General features: G+C 44.6%; 1 protein-coding gene and 1 long non-coding RNA gene across 16 annotated transcripts in view; one reads left to right on the forward strand and one right to left on the reverse strand.

Annotated features, from left to right (window-relative positions):
• The window catches only part of CD44 (CD44 molecule (IN blood group)), an 82866-nt gene that overhangs the window by 33148 nt on the left and 28093 nt on the right, over positions 1 to 21625 (reverse strand). For all 15 annotated transcript variants that reach the window (XM_045523945.2, XM_045523944.2, XM_074372174.1 and 12 more), the window contains exons 2-5: positions 15389 to 15554; positions 11592 to 11725; positions 5726 to 5794; positions 3009 to 3239 (exon numbers count right to left, since the gene is read on the reverse strand). In XM_045523945.2, the coding sequence (XP_045379901.1) occupies positions 3009 to 3239; positions 5726 to 5794; positions 11592 to 11725; positions 15389 to 15554 (600 nt within the window). The remainder of the gene's footprint in view (positions 1 to 3008; positions 3240 to 5725; positions 5795 to 11591; positions 11726 to 15388; positions 15555 to 21625) is intronic.
• On the forward strand, positions 15561 to 17907 carry LOC141578847 (uncharacterized). The gene is made up of 3 exons (XR_012509627.1): positions 15561 to 15734; positions 16442 to 16582; positions 17691 to 17907. It is a non-coding gene; the product is annotated as an uncharacterized LOC141578847 (long non-coding RNA).

Consider the following 21625-nt stretch of genomic DNA (forward strand, 5'->3'; position numbering starts at 1 on the left):
GCCCACACAATACGTTCTGTGCTACAAAGGACACATTTACAAAGGATGAACTAGACAGACAGGAGCCAATTTCACCAATCACGCCCCCAGTTAAACCTGGGCAACCCCCTGGAAAATCTGCAGAGAGCTCATTCTTCCCTCAGAAACGTTATGAAAGATGCAGAACTGTGGCCTTCCTCACCCTATAGTACATCAGGTAGAGACCAACAGGAAGGAAACATACAAGAGTGAGTTGTATGAGATTTGTATGAGATTTGGGGAAAAAGAAAAAAAAATTAAAGCTACTGCCTAAGCAGCACAGTTTTCAATTTTCTCCACCCAAGTGGACCATGCCAGACCAAAAAATATATATATACACACACATATATACACAAATATATTATATAAAATATATATTACATAATTATTATAATAAATGTATACAATATATATTTTAAATATATATTTAAAAAATATATAACCCAGAAGACAAGGAAATAGAGCTTTCCAAATAGGAGTCTGCTTCTTGAATTCGTTTAAGTTACTGGATTCCAAAGGATTCCAGATCAACAACAGAGAAGAGGCTGACGACAGAACTCTAGGAAGACTTTTCCAAAAACATTTATAATAAAAAGCCTGCTGGAAGTCAAAACCTACCCAGATGGTGGTTCTTACTGGCTCTCCCTACTGCCACCCACTAAGGACACTTAAGGATGGAATGAGCTGCACAAGCCCAAGATGCACTTCTCTGTACTGAGCCAGCCCTCCTTGACCTCTGCCCCCCTGCCTGCATCAAGAAGGATTTGCAATCACTCCCTCTCACTGAGTCCCACCTCTCAGTCCAACAGTCACGAGGCTTGAGGACTCTCCTTACTGGATTTGGTAAATACGGTCTATTCAGGAACTTACTAGCACTAACTGTTTTGAGTACACCGTATGCTGCAGTCAAGTTTCTACCCGATCGTTTTCTTTGACAGTTTTCTTTGCATGAGTTGACTTATTTGGAGCCACCACTAGCCTTCCTGGCCCCTACAGCACATCCCTGACTCTCAGGTTGGCCCTGTTCTCACTCTGCTGGACATCATGAGTCTCTTTCTAAACCACTAAAAGAAACTTAGCTAAGTGCTCTGGAAAGAGGAAAGCATAATTCTTTTCTCAACTCAAATCCTGAACTGCTTTAGTTAAGAAAACACACTTAACTAAATCATTCCCTTGATTTCTGAATGGTACACAGGCTCCATGAAGACACGTCCAGCTCTGAGTCCCCAGTAACTACAGCAATGCCTGGCACAAAGGAGACCTCAAATACTAGCAGAATGAATGGCTAGAGCTTGCTAGGCCTTCCTTCTCATCAATATTACTTCCTAATAGTGTTTACCGTTGGATCCCAAGCACGAGAATAGCTTGGTACATAGTAGGTCTCCAAAATATGTTTGCTGACTAATTTAGGCAGGAAAGGTGCAGTCCTTAAAAGATGTGCTAGGAATGTTTATAAAATGTCCTCATTGCCTTTTCTAAAGCACATGTGAAATACTCTTCTACACAGGCTATTAGCAGCTTGACTGCTAATTTCTTCTGGCTCCCATGAGATATATTTTGGCCCGATTTTCTTCTTTGGTGGGAAATGGGACTTGAGGATAGACCCGATCTGCTTCCCGCTGAGAGCACTAACAGTTGTGTTGGCCAACATCTGACAAAACTGCATGCCCTGGTGATAACCACCTTCAACGTGGCTACTTTACAAAGGCGGGGAACTCAGGAAGCGGCAGGGAAGGCTTCTCTCAAGAAGGATCGTCTGTGCGATTATAGACAACACAGTGACACCCTCTCCAGAGAGCCAATAGTCTGGGAAATCATGGGCAATTTGAAAACATCTGCTTTTGAAATGTTTCACAGAATCTGCCGGGGATGACCAGAACCCAATCCTATCTGTACCACCCCCTCAGTAAGATGCTAACAGAAATTTAGAACACCACTGAGAAAGTAACCTTACATTACATCACAGTGTTCTGGAGACTGCCCTGGCTTCTGGGCGATGAGGAAGAGAAAAGGGCCCCGTCTTGAGCATTTGCAAAACCAGGACATTTCTGCCACACTCTTTGGAGCTCAGAGTTCGTTCCACCCCTCAAGAGTTGTAGCCAGGAAAAGAGAAAATCCACACCATACTAGGAAAATTGCCCAGGAGGCAGATGTCCTGTTTGAGTTCGAATAATCCTCCACAGGAGGAACGCAGCCAATCTGGAAACCTGTTCTAAAACAAACCATAGGGAAAAAGCAAAGAAGGAAGCAAAAACGGAGACAAGAGGAAGATGTCAACACTTTCCAATGAAAGTGAAGCACCAGGGGCCAAACCCCAAGAAATCCAGTGCAATGTTTACATATCTCTGCTCCAGCAGCCCCAAAGTCATGAATTAGCCACGTAACCAAGCAAGTATTAAGAGCCTTCCCCTATCGGCTGGGATATAAAACTCTTAAAAAGGTTTAATTTGATCAGGTAACTCCTTCAGATACACTTTCTCAGACCAAAAACAAAAGAATTGTTTAGTCAATCATGGATGGTGACTATGACTAATAATAGTTAAGGACACAATTAAGAACATGAATATAAATCAGGTTAGAACATCAAAATATAAAATGAAGCTGAAGAAGGTAGCAGATGGATGGTATGCGTACACTACCATCCCAATTTACAAAAACAATCTTATCCATAGGTGGGTAAAAACAAGAAGGAAACACGCGAAAATGCTAATAGCTTCCACACCAGGCTTGAACCGTCACATCTCATCAACAAAGGATGTTCTTCTAAAAAACTTCCAATAAGGTATTTCTCGTAGATGAAAAAAAAATTGTAGGCAGTAGGAGTCAACGCATACAGCGCACTGACACCCACAGTAGCCCGCCCCCCTCCCCAAATGAGGTCACCACCTTCTATCACAATCAACACACGAGTGCCTAGCACTCGGGGAAGATCAGAGATGTTTTTTGCAAACTCATTGCTATTGGAAAGCACAGTGATTCATTCTCCTTACTGGTAGCAGCGGTGTTCTCCGGGTTGCTAGAGACCGGGGGACTGCCTTGGTCTTGGGTCGGATGTGCAGTTGGAAGGTGAGTGTGGAAGATACTGTAACCCCCGGAAGTGCTTCTTTCGCTGGAGCCACTGCTCACGTCATCGTCGAGCGTGTTGCTGGGGTTGATGTCCTCGGGGTTCCTTCTGTATTCCCCTTTCTGGCTGTAGCGGGTGCCGTCACGGTTAACGATGGCTGGGAGACAGAGAAGGCACTTTCAGAACCTGCCTGCTGACGTGTCCTGACTATAGGAAAGACTGTGGTTACCATATGAGACAGTGACTTCAAAGTCACTTTCCTTTTTTATTGAGCAAAACAACACAGAGTGGCCGATGCACTAAGGAAATGAACCCTCCCCTACTCACCCTCACACCCTGGAAACGGGGAGAGGGAAGCAGGTGTGCTTGGGAGTCCCCATGTTTGAATCCCAGCTTTGTGTGGCTCTAGGCAAGGCAGGTAACCGAGCTTCAGTTTCATCACGTGTAAAATGGGATAACACCACCTTCTGTCGTGAGCACTACAGGAGACGTTGTATGGAAAGTGCTTAACATTGTATCCAAAATACAGTTAGTGCTCAATAAGTGATCATTCTTCCTCCTGGTTCCCACCCTCCCTTCTTAAGTCCATGTGATATTTGTTGCTATTAATTCCACCTATTTGAAAAAGGATTTAAACTAGGAGACAAAGAGGCCAGCAGTCTTTGCAGGGATCAACCAGGCGTTACTGGTTTATCTGTGCTTCGTTTTATTGGGCTTTGCAGATACTGTGTTTTTCATGAATTGAAGATTTGTGGCAACTCTTGTGCTGTCAGATGATGGTTAGCATTTTTTAGCAATAAAGTATTTTTAATTAAGGCATGTATATTTTTAAAACACACTACTGTTGAACACTTGGACTACAGCAGAGTGTAAAAGTAAGCTCTATGTGCACTGGGAAAACAAACAAAATCTTTATCACAGTATTCACTTTATTGCGGTGGTCTGAAACCAAACCCACAGTGTCTCCGATGTATGCTTGTACATTTACAAAGCCACAAAGAATTAGATTTTCTTTCTAAGGTGCCAGTTTTGTCAGTTTAAGTGAACTCCTACTGCCGGCTGAGAAATCAGCATGCTTAAATATTGGCAGACCCTCTGCTACCTTCTGTGAAATTCAACTTGAAATTAAGAAGCACAGATGGACATAAAGATCAAGATCTTTGGTTTAAACAAAGAAATGACTAGAATGACAGGAGGAAGAAAAGCAGGAAGTCGTTCACTGTTCCCCTCTTAAAGTGTCTGCTGCCTTTAAGTGTGGGTCCCTCAATGCACAAATGTGTATTTAGCTGAAATGATTTTCTGCTACATTGCGCTGGTAGGGCTAAAGATTATTTTTGTCCACCTATCTTGGTTGCCCAAGTGGAACTGTTAATAAAACATGTATTAAAAATGTCCCAGAGTCTCAATCACCCTGATAATCTCTGCAGATGAAGATCTGATAAGGAAACAGGACCAAACTTGAACAGGTCTGGACTTTGATGAAGATCTATAGGGATCGAGAAAATGGGGCACTTATTGAGCATCTGCCATGGGCCAGGCAGACATCAGACACATTGTCTTTCTTAATTTTCATGACAAACCTCATTTGTTGTTCCATTAGCCAGATGAGAAAACTGAGGCTAGGAAAGAGTAAGTCATCCCTCTAAGATCAGCCAGATGGTAAAAAACTAGTATTTCAAACCAGCCTGATGTAGCCAGAACATCTCACACTGCAAGCCTCCTCTTCCTTTTGCAAAGTATGGGTCAGGGGCAATCCCTTATGTAATAGTGGAGGTGGGGAGGAGGGGCTGGATTTCTGTGGTCCAGAAAGATTCTAGTCCCCCTGCCGCCACCACCGCTGTCCCTATGCACACCGAGGGGTCTGGCTCTTAGGAGGCAGAAATCCAGTCTCCTCATCACTGTGATGCTTCTCAAAAAATGAGGCTCAGAGGCAATCAGATCAGGGTTAATAGAGTGACCTATTCAAAAGTTCTGGCTGAAATATTCTGTTTGCTGAAGTGCCAAATGCCTACTTCTGGGGATAATCAAGATGATTTTTAGGTTGACATGGTGTAAATAATGTTGAAACACGTATCAGGAAGGTTGTACACTTTATTATCATTTCTCAATAATCCAGTTAAATCAAACAGAAACTCTGTGTGGAATGCCCCTTACCCCTAAAACTTATTAATCCCCCTTCTCTGAGAGAAAGCCTAGAGTTCAGACTCAGAGCCTTTAGCAGCTAGAATTTAAGAACATTATTGAATTTTTCCTATGTTTAAATTAGGTTACCTTCTATTTATGATCAGGATGTTGGTTTTCCATTTGCAGTTTTTTAAAAATGTATTTTAAGTAGAAAAGAATGGGTCAATTGAATGAAAAATACCAAGTAAATGACAGTGCCATGTCCACAGAGATGCAAAAAAAAAAAAAAAAAAAGTGCAAGCTTTCAAATGACCAAAGTTTGAGGAACAAAGAATTGGGGTAAACCAGATAGCAGTTTCAAGTCACTGAAGGAAAAGGGGAAGGGATGGTAAATCATAGTCAGTGTCCCTAGTTGTAGGGAAATGAGTGCTATTCTGTTCAAATATAAAAGACAGGAAATGCACCTGATCCTTTGCCCAAGAACAGGGAAACTTATTCAAGGTTAGAAGAGATACGTACTGATGGTAACTTGTCCTTCAAAGGCACTGGGCAGCTCTGTGACTGACGTACAATCTTCTCCAGGTGGGGCTAGAGGTAGACAAGAAAAAAAGGCATGAGAACACTAAAAATATGAGCATAATTAATGTCCATTTCTATTATGACAAGTTTCTGAAACTTGATTAAGTCTCTTAAGAAATTCTCTGAATTTTGTGATGCATTTTTCCACTTTTATTTCACTTTGTACACTTTTGGAAGCTTATCTGTTCCTCTTCCCAAGCCAACAAATCCATTCATTAACCAATGTATATATTCCACACCAGGGGCTGTGGAAGGCTGGGACGGAATGATAATAAGACAGACATGGTCCTTCTCTAATGAGGCGTATGTTAGGAGTTAGCTTTTAAAAATTTGTTATTATAAACGTCATGTTAAAATAAAGAAGTGTATGAACTATAATGAGGAAATCATGTGTAATCCCAATAATATATAGAAATGATGGGACAACATGGCCAGCAAATGTAATCAAATGCTTATCAACATGAACAGCATGAGAATCTGAAGATTAAAATAATCAACAAAGAATTTAGGGGTAGCAGTATTTTTCAAAAACCAACCTTTTGTCTTTTTATTAATGCATTAAATAATTTATTTAACTAAAATCCTTAAGTGCCTACTCTGTAGACTGCTTCTCACCAAGTAGTTTCTGAGGTTGTCCACCTTTGGTCTAGGTGTTCACTTTGGCATATTTCCGGGGACCACTGCTTTGGCATATCTCACCATGGGCACCTCTGGCTTCTTTGTTTTTTGTCCTCTTCTACTTTCCCTCTTCTTTGGGAATAAAAATTTCTGACTGTACGCTGGGCCTGCCTGACTACCCACAAATGTTACGAGCAGTGATTTGAGAAGCACTGTCTAAGGCCCTCTGAAAGCAGACCTGAAGGTTCCACCCTGCCTGCCCTCCCTTGAGTCCTAAAGGAAGCCTGTAGGATGCTTTAACCAATCATTCCATTCATGCCCAAATGCTCTAGTCCGTAACTGGACCTTGTGTTGAGTACTACAAACTCAGAGCGCTTTGAACTGGCTTTGCAGTTATAAAAAGGTTGGATTCATTTGTGTATGACGGCTATTATACTGTGTGTGTGTATGTGTGTGTGTGTGCTTTAATGTAAAATGGAAACATCTGTTAGGCTGATTTCTTCTAGAGTTGCTTCTTGGCAAAGAGGAAGGAACAAAAAGGGATGGGTGGACAGATGGATGGATGGATGGATGGATGGATGGATAGGTGAATGGATAGAGGGAGGCGGGCAGGCAGATTGCTGTCACAAGGAAGTCTGTCATCATAAGTATTTTAAAGGTCCTGCATAAATCGCTGGGTACTCATGACATTGGACAAAAACACAATTTGAACAAAACAGGGTTTGATCGCTTTCCAGTTCCTAAGAGCATCTTTTCCCACAGATACAAGGGATGTCCTTTACCTGCTTATCCTTTTGTCTCACGGTAAAAGTAATCAGCAGCTTTATATATTCAACTGGAGAAAAGCAGGTTTTAGAAATAGCCATTCTTGCATGGGCTGATTAAAAGATTTTTCAGAAGAGAGATTCTTCAAAGAGAAAGTCACCTCCTTGGAAAGACCATTCCTCACCATCCAATCCAAAAGAGCCCCTCGCATCTCCCCAACACCCATCACCATTACATACTTGTTCTCATTTATTCTTCTTCTGGCTTACCTTTACCTGAAATTATCTTGTTCATTTTACGTGACAGCACATCTCCCATCCCCTTCCCCCTGCTACCCACCCATCTCCACAGAAATACGTAAGCTCCCCAAGATTAGTAGTAACTGTATCTGTCTTAGCTGGAACATGTATGTGTGATGGGGACAGAGAGGCACTCAAATATTCGCTGAATGAACAACAAAGAAAAAAAGTACCAATGTAATTTCCCAAAAGTCCATCCTTCCAGTAAACGTACCTGAGATGTTAACCCCCAAAATGGTCTGCAACTATAAACAGGTCAAGAAACATTCAGATAAACCCTGAATGGCAATGCCATAAGAAATAAGTTTCAGATCCATCCGTTCCTTTATTCATATCAAGCATTTACTCAACACATATGAGAGATTACATTACAAACAAGGAGCAAAAGATGAATGTTTCTTGTCCCTGTTTTGGAGGAATTCACAGGTCATGGGGGACATTTCTTTACATTTTTACAATTTTCAAAAAATTTTCCCAAAGATTCCCTCACTTGAAGATCAGGGCAAACAGCCAACCTGGGAGGTCTTGAAGAGTATCGACCTGCTCTGTTTCGGGGATACCACCCGAAATTAGCCTGACTTGTGAGATGTTTCTGGTACTGTTATGCTGCAGAGACCCAGAAACAGGTCTTTGGAACATGACTTCTTAATGGCAGGGATGGAATAACCTCCCCCAAATTCAAATACAACTGCTGGTAACAGCAGTGCCCTGGGAATTTCCAGGAATGAAGTTGTAATAGAATGAAGCGTGATGTCAAAAACACTGAGAGAGTTTTGCAAATGATTAGAGCATTTGTTCAAATGGCGCCCCTTCACGCTCCAATTCACCCTAACTTTTATAAAGAACATCAAAGCTGGCAAGCAGACTAAGATGGATGCTGACCCAAATGTGCAATTCATACATTCATGCTCCCATGTCGGAAAGCAGGGCCTCCCTGGACAGCCTTTCATTCTGTTTAATGAGCACTGCACTGCTGGGACAATCAGGCTTGGTGAGGTTTTCCCGAAGCTAAAGATTTGTTAGAAAGACTCTGACGTGGGCTTCCTGGTGGGCTGCATCTCAGAGACCTAGCCTCCACCACACCAAAATGGCCAAGAGAAATGTTAATTACTCAGTCTAGCCAACCACTCAGTGAGAGGTAGAAAGACACCTTCCTCGATGCCTAATGCACTCAGGGTATCCAATACATTGAATAAATGAGCGAATGAATAAACAATCTTCCCCTAAATTTCTCCTTCCAAAAAGAATGAGGCATTTTACTGAAAGCACACTTTGACAATGAACTAATTTAGGTCAGTTCTCTGTGTTAATACAAAAGTCACCAAGCTTGTAATGGACCTGACCACTGAGAGAAGGGGTAATAAAAAATCATGAAGCCTTTTCAGGGTCTGCCTTATTTTCATTTGTAAACCGCAGGCTGTGTTTTATAAAAATACTGCTGAAGCTGTAAGCTTCTGGGAGCCATCTGCTAAGACGGAGCTGGCTCTGGTAGTGACCAGACGTAGCCGGTTTGTGGGGGATCCCATCCCAAGGTCCTGACACCTGCTTGGAGGTCTCAGGCTAAGCTGGAGTCAAGGACCTTTCTAATGTGATCCTTCGCAGAGAGCAGAAAATTATTAGGCTCTGTAGCTCACTTAACACCCCCATCATCCAACTCTAAACCAAGACATTTAGAATTTATTTTTCCTTGGATAAACGTTCTTCCTCGGCCCTTTATTTTTCCTCTCATTCCTTCAACAACGTGAACTCCCAAGACAAGAAATATGGCCTCTGGTTCCTTCTCACTCCACTCTGCCCAGCACGGTACTGAGCACGTGAAATTGATCAATAAACAATCTTTTTAAAACGTATCAAAATTTGATAAAAGCACTCTAACCATACTGAGTAAATCTGGACAAGAGAAAAGGAAAACATCACTTCAAACTTCACTGCTTTACTGCAGCTAATCTGGTATGCAACACCCCCGGCCAGGACTTCTCAAGTTTTCAGTGGAACTAACCTCCCCCAAGAAGAGAGAAGTTAATGAGCACTGCTCACTCTCTTTTCTGAAGATGGGCCCAATCTTATGAGCAAAAATGAGGGCAGGGAGAAAAGTCTCAGCAGTAACTTGTCTAGATGGCTTCAACTTCAGGCAATAAAACAGTGTGAGCTTCTAACTTTTTGAGTGAAGGTTGTCTCCAGCAAGGGATACCAACTTGTAAAACAGGTGAGACAACGAGCATACACAACAAGGTAACCGACTGCACACATTCACTCCAGAAGGTTCAGTGCGGGGAGCAACAGGCAGTGCTCAGAGGCTCTGGAGAGTCCACAGTCCCCAGCCAGCCCTTCCCACGTGACCAACCCCTTCACCTAAACACAAAGCCTTCCCAAAGGCTTCCTCTGTCCTCTGAGATTAAGATAAGCTAGCAAGACCACATGATGCTTTGTGTCTATTTCCTGTTTATTTGCACGTGGTTTTTCTCATTATCATGTCATTAGAATGGACATTCTGGTGTGGGTATGGAGACTGGGTATCAATCACGTATTGTTAAGCCTCAGGTGGACTCTCCTCCTTTTGCTCAAACTCCATTTGTGTTCTTTACTTATACAGCAGGGGAGAGTAAACACTCTGCAGTTCTCTCCTCCTTGTTTTGAGTGTCTCTCCACTGGTTCATAATTTGCTAGCACATCACACACTCCATTTCAGCTAACCAGCCCTGATACTCTCTTTCTCCTAAACTCTAGATTTCCTTTCTGAATTCCCACTCTGATTCCTACTACTCACGCAATAGTGGGTGGGTGGTATAGCCAAAAGCTACAGATGTAATCTCGTAATTTCTTTGATGTGTTTATTTAACCTTAAAACTTCATGCAGATTTTTGTAACATTTTTTTATTGAGCTATAGTCATTTTACAATGTTGTGTCAAATTTTATACTCTACTACCATATATAATATCTGTGTGTGTCTCATAAACGCCGCGTCTTAAGTCATCACATAATAACATCTGTGTCTCATGCAGATAATGTCTTAAGTCATTTTCTAGCTAATTTAACATCCCCTTCCCATGTTTAAAGAAATTTACACGTCCAGATGCGCCAAGTCTACCTTAAGACTTCATCTTCCCCTTCATACAATCTTAAACCTTAAGGGGGAACAGAAGGCCCAGTTTGAGAAGTAAGACATTTGATCGTTGGCATTCAAAAATTTGACACTGATGGATTTAACTCTCCACAAAAGACCCTAAAGACCCACGATTGATAGAATTTTAAAACTGTGCTGGGGCCTGAGTTAGGCTTGTAAGCATGAGTTTCCAGGCTAGTGGCTGGAAGCAAATCCTTCACCCAAGGAGGGGGCCTGACCAGCAGCCCACCATGCACAATCTAACTTGGCCATCTTATTCTCTAGTTACTGGGCTTTCAATTGTTAGGTAAGGACACTCAGCAAGGTCAGAGGCCTACCAGCCTTCTCTCCAGCCCCCACAGACAATAAATGCCTCTAAGCCAAGCCATTTGGCTTACACCCCAATTCTACCATTAGATTGATGTCACTCCCTTATTCAAACCCTGCAGTGACTTCCCATCACACTGAGAATACAGTCCAAACTCTCTACCATAGCGTACAAGGCCCTGTGTGATCTGGCACCTGCTTACCTCTCCGCCCTGGCACTCTTCCCCCTGTTCCCTGGGTTTTATCCACCACTGCCTCCCTGCTCTTCTCAGAACAGGCCACGATGCTCCCACGTGCCTGGCTTTGCACTGCTGTCCACCGTACTGTGGCTTCCCTCTCTCGCTCCGATCAGCCTGCCCTAAACCCAGACCCGCTATCTTCTCAGAAAAGAAGCCTCCCTAGCCTCGTGTGGTCCCTTGCTCTGCTTTCTCTTTTATAACCCTTGTCACTCTCTGACTTCATGTAAGTTACTTAACATTTATTTGTTTACTGCTGGCCCCCCCCCCCCAACGTAGCAGGTAAGCACCCTGGAGACAGGAATCTTTTTCCTGCTGGAGAGACACTCAGTGAGCCTCTGCTATGTGGATGGAGGCCACGGGAATTCCCAAGTTAAGTGGAGATTGTCAGCCATGCTGTGGAAGGCTGGCTGGTCAAGGCAACCCAAAACACAGAGCCAGTCCACCTGGAACCAACCTGAAGCATTGAAGCAATACGTGTCGTACTGGGAGGTATTGGACGTGAGGACGTACACCCCTGTGTTATTGGCAGCACAGATGGAATTGGGGTGGATCCGGGGGATCACCACGTGCCCGTCTATGAACCCATACCTGCAAAAGAAAAGCCAGAGGTTATCCACCTGCAAGGCTGCAACCAGGGATTTCACAATATCCCGCTGAGTGACATTGCATGCCGTGCAATGCTTGCTTCAGTTCACCCCTAGGGATGTTAGCAGTTTCGACAACTGAGGTAAATGAAAGCCAAACATGACAGCAGAGGGGCAGTCAAAGGGATCAACAAGGCTGATGGAGACAAAGTGACTTTTTTAGAGCTCTATAAAAAGCTAAAAAAAAAAAATAGATTCATGAAGGAAAAAAAGTTAGTTTCAAATAAAATCTGTGGTCAGCAGTCAGGCTGGTCTGAACAAGCAGAGGGAAGCCCAAGTCACAGAAGAGAGAATGACCCCTTTATGGTGTGAGACCCACTCTGGCCCTCCATTTCCTTCCTATTTTCCAGAAAATACAGAAAATGACTGGCTCCCATGAGGTGGCAGTAAGTGGCTCTTCATTTCCGTCCACGAATGTCAAACCTGCCTTGTTTCCCCTCCCCTCCTCTTCTTCCCTGGCCTCGCCTTTTTCTTCATTCCCCTTGCCCCAGACCTCGTTGCTCTAAACACGAAGTCTTATTATATAAACAGATACAGTGCATCTTGCCCTGTGAGCATCCAGGGCATAATTCCATTGCCAGTGGAAGTCAATTGACCACCATTAAAATGGGAGTAATAGTGATTAAATAAGTAGATGGCAATGTCTCATTAGCTCAGGAATTTTCCAGAAGCAGCGGTCAGAGAAGCACTTAAGCCCCTCTGCCCCATCATGGTGTTTCTGGGAGCCTGTTGGAGCGGGAAGCCCTTTCAGATACAACACACAGCACCCAGCCTCTTCCACTAGCATCACGGTGGCTGAATACTCACTGCATGAATTCTCTAGGATTAAAAAAAAAATGCCTCAAAAAATGAGATGTGGGCTGAGAAAATACCATTTGCAAGGGAAGAGCAGAGAGGGAGAAGCTAAATCCAACAGGTTTTTGAAAATGCAATGCTGGCTAAAATGCGCAGCCCAAATCCTTTAAATCTTTCCTGCCAGGGGCGACATACTGCATCACCCTGCAAGACCCATGGAAATGGCTGTGAGTTTGACATTTCTAAGTACTTAGAACTCATTATGTCTACATTGCAAAAGCTGGCATGACTCATTCCTCATCTGAATGGCCAGACTGGTTTCTCCAAAGACTCCTGAGTTTGGAGGGGGAGGGGGTGCAATTAAATGTTAATACGTTTCCTTATATCTGAGAATTGCTACTAATCAGGGTGGGGCACACAGAAGAGAGTAGCTGCTAAGGTTTTACCATCACCTGTGAGACTCTCCCATCTGTCCTCCGGTGGGTATCTGATTCATAGCTACCTGAGTGAAATGATGGAAATGAATTTTGCAACACTTAAAACCAGCTATGGGTGGAACGATAGATTTCTTTGGCACAGTTTTTCTTTTTTCTTTTTTAAATACTAATACCCCTTGGTAAGCCTGCTCCCCATCCCATTTTCAGCTAGTCCATGTAACACTGAGGTGCCAGAATCTGTAATTCCTTTTGTAAATTATCTCTGAGTTTTTTGCCACACATCATGTCGACCGCCAGTTTTATGAGTCGCCCTGCCCCTGAGTTGGGGATATTACAATTTATAAGTGTGTATACAGCAGGAGTGGGTTGCCGATCACAGGAAGGAGAGAAATACTCAGCAAATCCATCCAGTAGCACACTTCCAACTCCCTTTTGCTCTCAGTCCTTGGGGAAGGCTGGGTCATTAAATCTTGCCCTGGGCTCAGAAGCAGGTCTGGAAACCCGACTCCTCCCCCGCAAGGGATGTGGCCCAGAGTGGGCTGCAGAAGTAAGCCTCAGTTGCTTCCTCTATAAAGTGGATAATAAAACTGACCCGTGGTGCAGTCTGAGGATTGAGTGAGGGACGTGGGCAGGTGGGCCGGGGGTGCCCAGGATCTAAGCCCTCGATGATTGGCCAGTGGGCGTTGTAAGAACTTCCCTTGTTTTCAGCATAGGAGAACGTTTCTGTATTTCATAAGTTTGTCTTGTCTGCATTTCACAATCAAAATTCAGCTTACTAAATCCACTTTCTCAGGCGACTGGCTTCTCAGGGCTGTATTTAAACAATTAGCCTTGGGAATAGAACAAATGGATCTGCTAATTAGCCTTCCTTCACTGCAGCCTACAGCTCAGGAGCAGTAGCTACCAGAGCGGTCCGTTCCTTTAATTTTCTCCCAGACGTAGGTCTGAACACTTGTCTGCACACCTCGGCTCTGTTTTACAGCAGTGCTGCTCAACAGAATTTTCTGTGATAATGGAAATGTTCTCTAATCTATGTTGTCTGATAAGAGTAGCCACTAGTCATTTATGACTAATGAAGCACTTGAAATGTAGCTCATGCCACTGAAGAATTAAAGTTTTGATTTTATCTAATTTTAATTAAGTGTGAACGTGGCTAGTGGCTACCACATTAGTGCAATTGTAAAGATTTTCCTTTTCCTTTTCAGCAAAAGAGTCTCAGCTCCCATCCATACTCTGGCTGCCTCACTCTGTAACCAAGGACAGGGATAGGTGTATTTAACTTACGTTTAATGGTTTCTGTAAAGAGTTCTGCAGCTTGACTTTTTAAAAAGCAGTCTAGTTGCGTACGTGCGCATTAAAGAAAAAAGAGAACCAAGTTACCTAAGGACATCACATTGCAAAAGCACAGAAGGGTAGCTGCAGGCTGGGGTGGAAACTTCGGAGCAGTCACTCAGATTCCCCAGAGCTCTTCTAACAAAAACAAACCAGACCAAAACACTTCACCACGGTGGTCACCACTGCTCATTCCTAATGTGCACCACTCACCACAGGCCATCAGAAATTCAAAAATAAAAAAAAATTAAAAAAATAAGGGCCATGCCTGCTGTGAATGTCCTTGAGCAAAAGGCCCGGCGACCAGCTCCATGAACAGGGTGATATCCGGTGGGAGGCCGCCTATCTTCCTCTGATCACTTGTAATAATACATCGGATAGGTCATTACAAGCTATTGAACTGTGCTCTATAGGAGGACACTGTTGTTTATCTATATATGTAGAACTGAATCACTATCCTGTACACCAGAAGCTAACACAACATTGTGAATCAACTATACTACAATAAAAACAAATAAAATAAAAACAGACTTAGAGAAAAAAGAATATATCTCAATAATTTCCATGTCCTTTTCTCTCAAAATAGAGCAACACAGAAGAGAAACGAAATAAAGAGAGAGAGTTGTTAGAAAAATCTGCTTTAGCCAAGTCTGCAGGGTCAGGACTCCACCAGGTACATATTTATTTTAAACACTGTTATTTGCTTTCCGTGTTCTTGTGGTTCCGACAGTGCTATAATATTGCACGCTTCTTCAAAGCCCGGAGAGAGCGCTGTGGAAGCACTTCAGGCAAGTGGATGCCAACCCATGACCCTTAATGGCCTCTTCTGGGCAACCCCGCCCTGATTCACAAAGTGTCTCTAGCCGGCCTCAGATTTTAGTCTTCGTACAGGTTCCAGATGGACGTGACCAAGTTAATGGGCGGGGCTGACTCTTCAGGCAACCATCCATTCAGCTGTCTGGGAGGGGCCTTCCCGGCTCTAAGCCCCGCCCCCTGCACCCAGGCTGACAGCTTTCAGCAGAGGGCTGGTGCTAGTCTCTCACCTGCAGGTCTCAAACCCTTTGTTCCGGGCTGCCTCCATCTGGGCCATGGTGGGCAGCGTGCTGTTGAAGGCCTTGCAGAGGTCAGCAGCCTCAGTCTTCGAGATGCTGTAGCGACCATTTTTCTCCACGTGGAACACACCTGCGTAGCGGCAGGTTATATTCAGATCTGCGGGATGAAACGGGAAACGTTAGAGTCTTCTGCATCATTAATTTGGAAAGGGTAAGAAGTCTGCTTTAGAGCAACCTCATTAAAAAGCCAAATGATCTTCCCTACTGGCCAGAGCCTTCGACATTCACGGCAGCATTTCAAAGCACCACTAGCTCAAGCTCAAATGTGCGGTAAGAGGTAAGCCTCAGTTAAAGCAGCATCGCGCTTACCGTCTCTCCACCGATAGCTCCACAACAAAGTTTGTTAAAAGCGGATGATTTCTTTCTGGTTAAGAAAGTGATACAAACTTATGGCAAACCTATGAAAATCAGGGAGGTAATGAAGAAATAGCAACTTCACCTCTAAGAAGACTACTGCAAGCATTTTCAACATTTTCCTGTATCTTGTTTCAGTCTGTTTTCTGAATGTGTGTGTGTTGTGTGTGTGTGTGTGTGCTTGTATAGTTTAAATATACAATTTTAGCTGTGGGAAACTTTTTTCCCCACTTAATCTTACATTATGAATATTTCCCCACCATCATGTGATGTTGCTCCCTGGCTGATAACCTCCAATGGCTCCTAGTTGGACCCAGAATAAATTTCCTTATCATGGCTGATAAGACTTACATGATCTGGCTCCTTGCTCCCCCTCTAACCTTTAAGTAGCCCCCTCTGCTCTAGGCACAAAGCTTTCCTTCAGTTCCTTTGGATGTTCTGAGCGCTTCCCCACCTTAGAACATTTATAGCCATCTTCCCTCATCTATATCTGTCTGGAATGTTCTGTCCTCCAATCATCCTGTTTTTGTTTTTCACCTCCACATTGCCTCATGGTAGGATCGTTTCTTGAACATTCTTATCCAACCCTCAGCATCTCCCTCACCTCGCCCTGCTTTTGTGTCTTCACAGCAACTCGTTTGTGATTTATGTATCTGGTTATTTTCCGTCGGCCCTTTCTGTGATGAAAGCCTCAAGGAAGCAAGGGCCTTTGCCCGTTTACGGCTGTTTCTTTAACACTCAGGACCGTGGCTGACAGAGAGAGGATGCTCAGTAAGTATCTGCTGAGTAAATAAACAACTCATTGGAATTTCCTCAAAAACACACTTTGAACATCTGACAGACTGACCCAGGACTTGTTCTTTCCTCCCAAGAGTTAACTGCATCCAAAACGAAACCTAACTGCCACCAACCAGTTAAAAAATGATTTAGTCCTAGGACTTCTGTGAGTTCTGCAGACACGAATCTGAAATCTCAATAGGAGCTAGGAAAAAAAAAAAAAATCACCTGACCCTACGTAACAATCTCAGAAGACTTCAAAGACCTTCAGTGAAAACTTGTTATTCTTCTGTATTACGCTTGGTTTGCACTAGAGTAAACGCCAACACAGAAAGGTTAAGTCCTTGAAGCCATCCTGGTGAAGTGTCAGCACGTCCTTGAGCTTCGGGGACAGTCCTTCTCTAAGGAAGCTCACGGGCGTTGACTCTGGGCCCACCACATGGTGGCCCACGTGCCAGACTCAACACCACTCCATCATTCCCAAGCCAGGTCTGGATTCAGACAGAACTGGCTTTAACTCAGACTCTCCCTCTCACATGGGCACGTCCAGAGGTAGCCAGGAAGATTCTGCTTAGTGATCAATGAAAGAACTGAGGCTCAGAGAAGTGAGTTGCCCAAGGAAGTGAGAATTGCTGTCCGGAGCCTGGAGTTGCCTTCCTGAATCCCAGTGGCTTTGTTCTGCGTTGTTGGGCTGACAGACAGGGGAGGGGAGGAGGCCTGTGACTGCAGCATCCCTGGGTACCCAGCACTTTTGGGGTTCTATGTTGTACCATCTTCCAAGAACCCTAAGAAGCATCTTTTATGTATGTAGGTATGTATTACTCACAGGTAAAGAAACTGAGACTCAGAAAAGTTCAATGACTTTGCAAAGTCACCCAGCTACTTAGTGGCAGAGCTGGAAATCCATTTCAGGCCTGTTTAACACCAAAAGCCACGCTCCAATCCACTCTGTTATGTGACAAGGATCCTTTCGTATCATTAGAGCAAGTTCTCTCTCTGGAGGGGAGAGACAGACCTAAGCAAACTAAACTTACATAATGACAAAGATAGGGTCCATGGTCTGAAATTGTACAGCCAACAACTGCTTTCTCCTTTCTGGCAGGAAGCAGGTTCCAACCACTAGAAAAGTGTCTGACAAATGCAAACCGAGATGATAAGAGAACAGTTACATTTCTGTACAACCTTTCTGGACGCTGAAAATGATAAAAGAAGAAACAAGAAATGGAGCTTTGAAAAGACATAGGCCAGTATCAAGTAATTTTCTTTTCTTTGTATCATTAGCATGCAGGTGCCCTTTAAAAGCATCAGAACTGGGTGAAGTGGAGAAAATGTGTTTGGGGACAATTAATTCCTTTTTGGGTCTAATTCCTTTTTGGTGTCCTTCTAAATCCACCGGCACAATACTTGGCTGATGAGGCAGGGGGAACACAGAGCAGGGAAATGTACACAGTCCTTCTGAAATACTGTTTGTTTTTACTGACATTTTCAGCTCTGGTCTCGGTCAGCTTATCTTTGCCAAAGGAAACTGTCACGCTGGGTGACCGTCCTTCCGGGCACCCTCCATGTCTAGCTTCCAAAAGAAAAACAAAGCCTCCCGATCAGCTTCTCGGAGGTGAGGCTGACTGCAGAGACTTCAGCAGATGCCAGGAGAGGCAGACCTCCCATCAGTGCACGGTCAGGTGGCCACTGTCACTCCCAGGTTAAAAATAAAGTCTGCGGCATGGACGGTGGTTTGGAGCTGAACGGCAGTTCCTGTCTTATTAAAATGAATTTGAGTTTGCCACCTGCCACACAAAATATGCAAATGCAAAAAGAGCCAATTCTGACTGAGACTTCTGAGTAAAATCCCTTGAGTTCCGTGGGCAGCAGCCAACATCGCTTGATAGACAATACACACACGCATGTGTGTGACTCTGGGTGTGCATGCAAGCAGCGAGTGCGTGTTGTGCGTGCCTGTGGTCAGCCAAGACAGGAAGGGACAGATAAACTCAAGCTTCAGCCTTCCTGGACTGCGAGGCTTAAACAGACGGTATAGCACTTTTCAGAAAAGAGCTGCTGAATGAATGAAGAAATTCTATGTGATGTGAGACTTCCACAGCTTACATTTCTTTTCATTTCACAGAAAAAGGTCTGATTCCTAACCCTGATGGCACTGAGCCATCTAGGAATTACAAAGATGTTGCCAAAAGCTTTGTTTCAGGTCAACTATCCGTGAGTGTTCACAGTTCCTCCCCTCTGGGTCCTTTGTGTCTTAAAAGGGACCAAGGCTTCAGGGTTGCGTATCCTTTAAGTCCCGACAGTTGATGAAGTCTTTCCAAAAGGCTTCCTTAACACTTAACGCAAATGGAAATTATTACCCCAAAGGGTACTAACAATACAGCAATAAGAGCAACTAGTGCATATTGTACACTTACCATGTGTATGACAGGCACTCTTCTAAGCATTTTCCGAGTATGAATTCATTTCATCCTTAAAACAGCCCCAAGAGGTAGGTAATTATATTACCCCCATTTTCCCGATACAGAAACTGAGGCACAGAGAAGGGTAGAAACGTGGCCAAGTTCACAGAGCTAGTGATGAGGGAGCCAGCCAGTCGGGGTCCCAAGAGCCCACAGGCTCAGCCGCCAGCTACCACTCCTCACCCCGATTCACGTAACTTTGTGTTCCGTCTCAATCACCCCGGCGTAGAACATTCCCGAGGTTTGAGTAAAGTAAGAGTAGGGCCGAGGCCTGAGTAGCCGTGGACCACAGATCACTGGACAGACACCTGTGTCCCCGGGAATGGTCCGGAACACACAGCAAACCCCCGCAGAGAGGCAGGACTCCCCAGGAGGTCTGTGTGTCTCTCCTGAGAAACAAGGACCTCTGGGCTCCGGGATCTGCCGGTTCTCAAGAGCCTAATATTAAACAGCCGATCACATCTCTCAAACAAGACTCTCCAACTGGACGTGGATCAAGAATGTGTTCCGTTGAGGCCTCTGGTCTCCACTAAACTCCTGTGTCATGTAATAAAGGCATGCTCCCACGGTCCTCGCTCGGAGAGAGCCAATGGGCAACAGTGACTGTTGGAGGCCGCTTTTAGATTCAGGGTGGGGCCCCTCTGGAGGGAGAGTGTCGGTTACCGTCAGGTTTGCCAGGAGGGCAGAGGCGTCGTGGGCCCAGCACCCAGGGCTCTCACTGCCCACATGGGACGAGGTGTGCCAGTGATCTGCTAGGAAGACCACAAACAAGCAGCTCTCTAAGAGAGCATCCTTACGGCTTCACCTACTCTCCAGCGCCAACCAACCTTAACCTCTCTGACACTGAGCCTTCCCTTAATGGAGGACAGGACTGCCCTGTCAGGGCTTGTGGGACTGTGAAATGAGCTAAGGCATGTCGGACACTGGAAGAAGCGTTTGGCACTTAATTAGAGCCAATGGGCGTTGCATACTTACTAGGTGGCTGTACACTTCAGCTAAATTAATTCCCACAAAAATGCTATAGACTCTGAAAAGACAAATGCTCAGGAGTAGGCACTACGGCCAGATCTGTTTTAGAGACAAGCAAACTGAGGCACAGAGAGGTTAAGTGGCTTGCCCAAAAGTCATCTAAATGGGAGAGTCAGCGTTCTAACTTCTGCTATGTTGCCAATTATGCAGGGCTCTGGGTAAATTCATTCTCACTTGGGCAAACCATAGTTGACCAGTAACACCAGTCATCTACCTATATGTTCCACTAAGCCTCACATCAAGGAAAATAGATCTGTCTAGTGAAATTGCCCTGGCACATTTCAAAACCTTCCCTAGGCCCTGAAATGAATTGCTTCTGGGTGTGCTCCAGTCACTTTGCAAGTGGTAGAAAATCGCGTCTGCTGAGAGCAGAGCACTGCGTCATTTGTACTTAACTTGCCATTATCTACCAGTTTCCAAATTTTCCTGAGAGTTGAACAGGGCTGGGGGCGGGGGTGTCACACAACTAACCAGTGGAGCTGAGTGACAAGAGGTCTTCAACCTGGCATCCACGAGTTGGTCTTCAGGGGTCTAGAAACCTGGGAAACTATACACAAGACTGTGTGTGTGTATATATATGTGTGTGTGTGTGTGTGTGTGTGTAGGTGTTTTGGTGAAGACAGCATCCCCGGGTTTCCATTAGCTTTTCAAAAATATCTATGACAGAAACAAGTAAAGAATTACAGGAAATTATCTTCAGGGTCTCTTCAGTAATCTGAAATTCCAGGATTCTGGAATTTTGGAACCTCTTTATGGGCTTCATGACAGCAGGGACCGCATCTCTCCCTCAGGACCCAGCACAGCACTGCACAGAGTAGGCACGTGTGGGACAGATGAATGAATGAATGAATGAATGAGTGACTATACCTCCCTTCCCCCCTCCACGAGACAAGCAGACTGTGGGGTGCGAAGGAGACATGTCTTAGGTCCACTCCCCTCGTCACGTCTGAAAGAATCGCCAGCTGGGCCCTGTGCCTTGAGAATTCCCACCTGGACACTTCCCATGTCTTTAACTCGAAGGATTTGCTTCTGATTTGCTTTGCTATTTTCCCTGAAAGCAAATGTTTCAGAGACCAGCTGTCAGCTTTGTAACGGGCTTTGTCTGGCTGTCATCTCAGAGATGAGCACAGCCTTCTTCTGAGGCCAGATCTGAGAGAGGACGACAGATACAGTGCATCCTGTGCGAAGACCACAGGAGACAGTCTACAGTCAACGGTGCCCGAGACTCCCCGTTCTCCAAACCAGACTTCTCCGGATGGTCCAAAATTGAACCCACTGGTTTTCCAACAGGCTCCAGCCAGATATGCCTGGTCCCTTTTGTCACCTCCTCAGGAGGGAGGAGGCAGGATTAGATTTTTTCCTACTGATTTGGTCCCCGAGTAGGCTCTGTGTCTGGGGAAGCTGGTTTTCTGGAAGATGGGAATAAGGCTTGGTCCCTGTGACCCAATGACGTGCGGTTCCCACGGCCATGATGACAACGGCGAGCGCGCACCCAGCGCCTGGTCCGGCCCAGGCGAGGTTTTCAACACTTTGCACCTAAGAATTCACT

This window comes from Camelus bactrianus, chromosome 10 (genome assembly GCF_048773025.1).
Source record: "Camelus bactrianus isolate YW-2024 breed Bactrian camel chromosome 10, ASM4877302v1, whole genome shotgun sequence".
In the NCBI taxonomy this organism is placed as follows: domain Eukaryota; kingdom Metazoa; phylum Chordata; class Mammalia; order Artiodactyla; family Camelidae; genus Camelus; species Camelus bactrianus.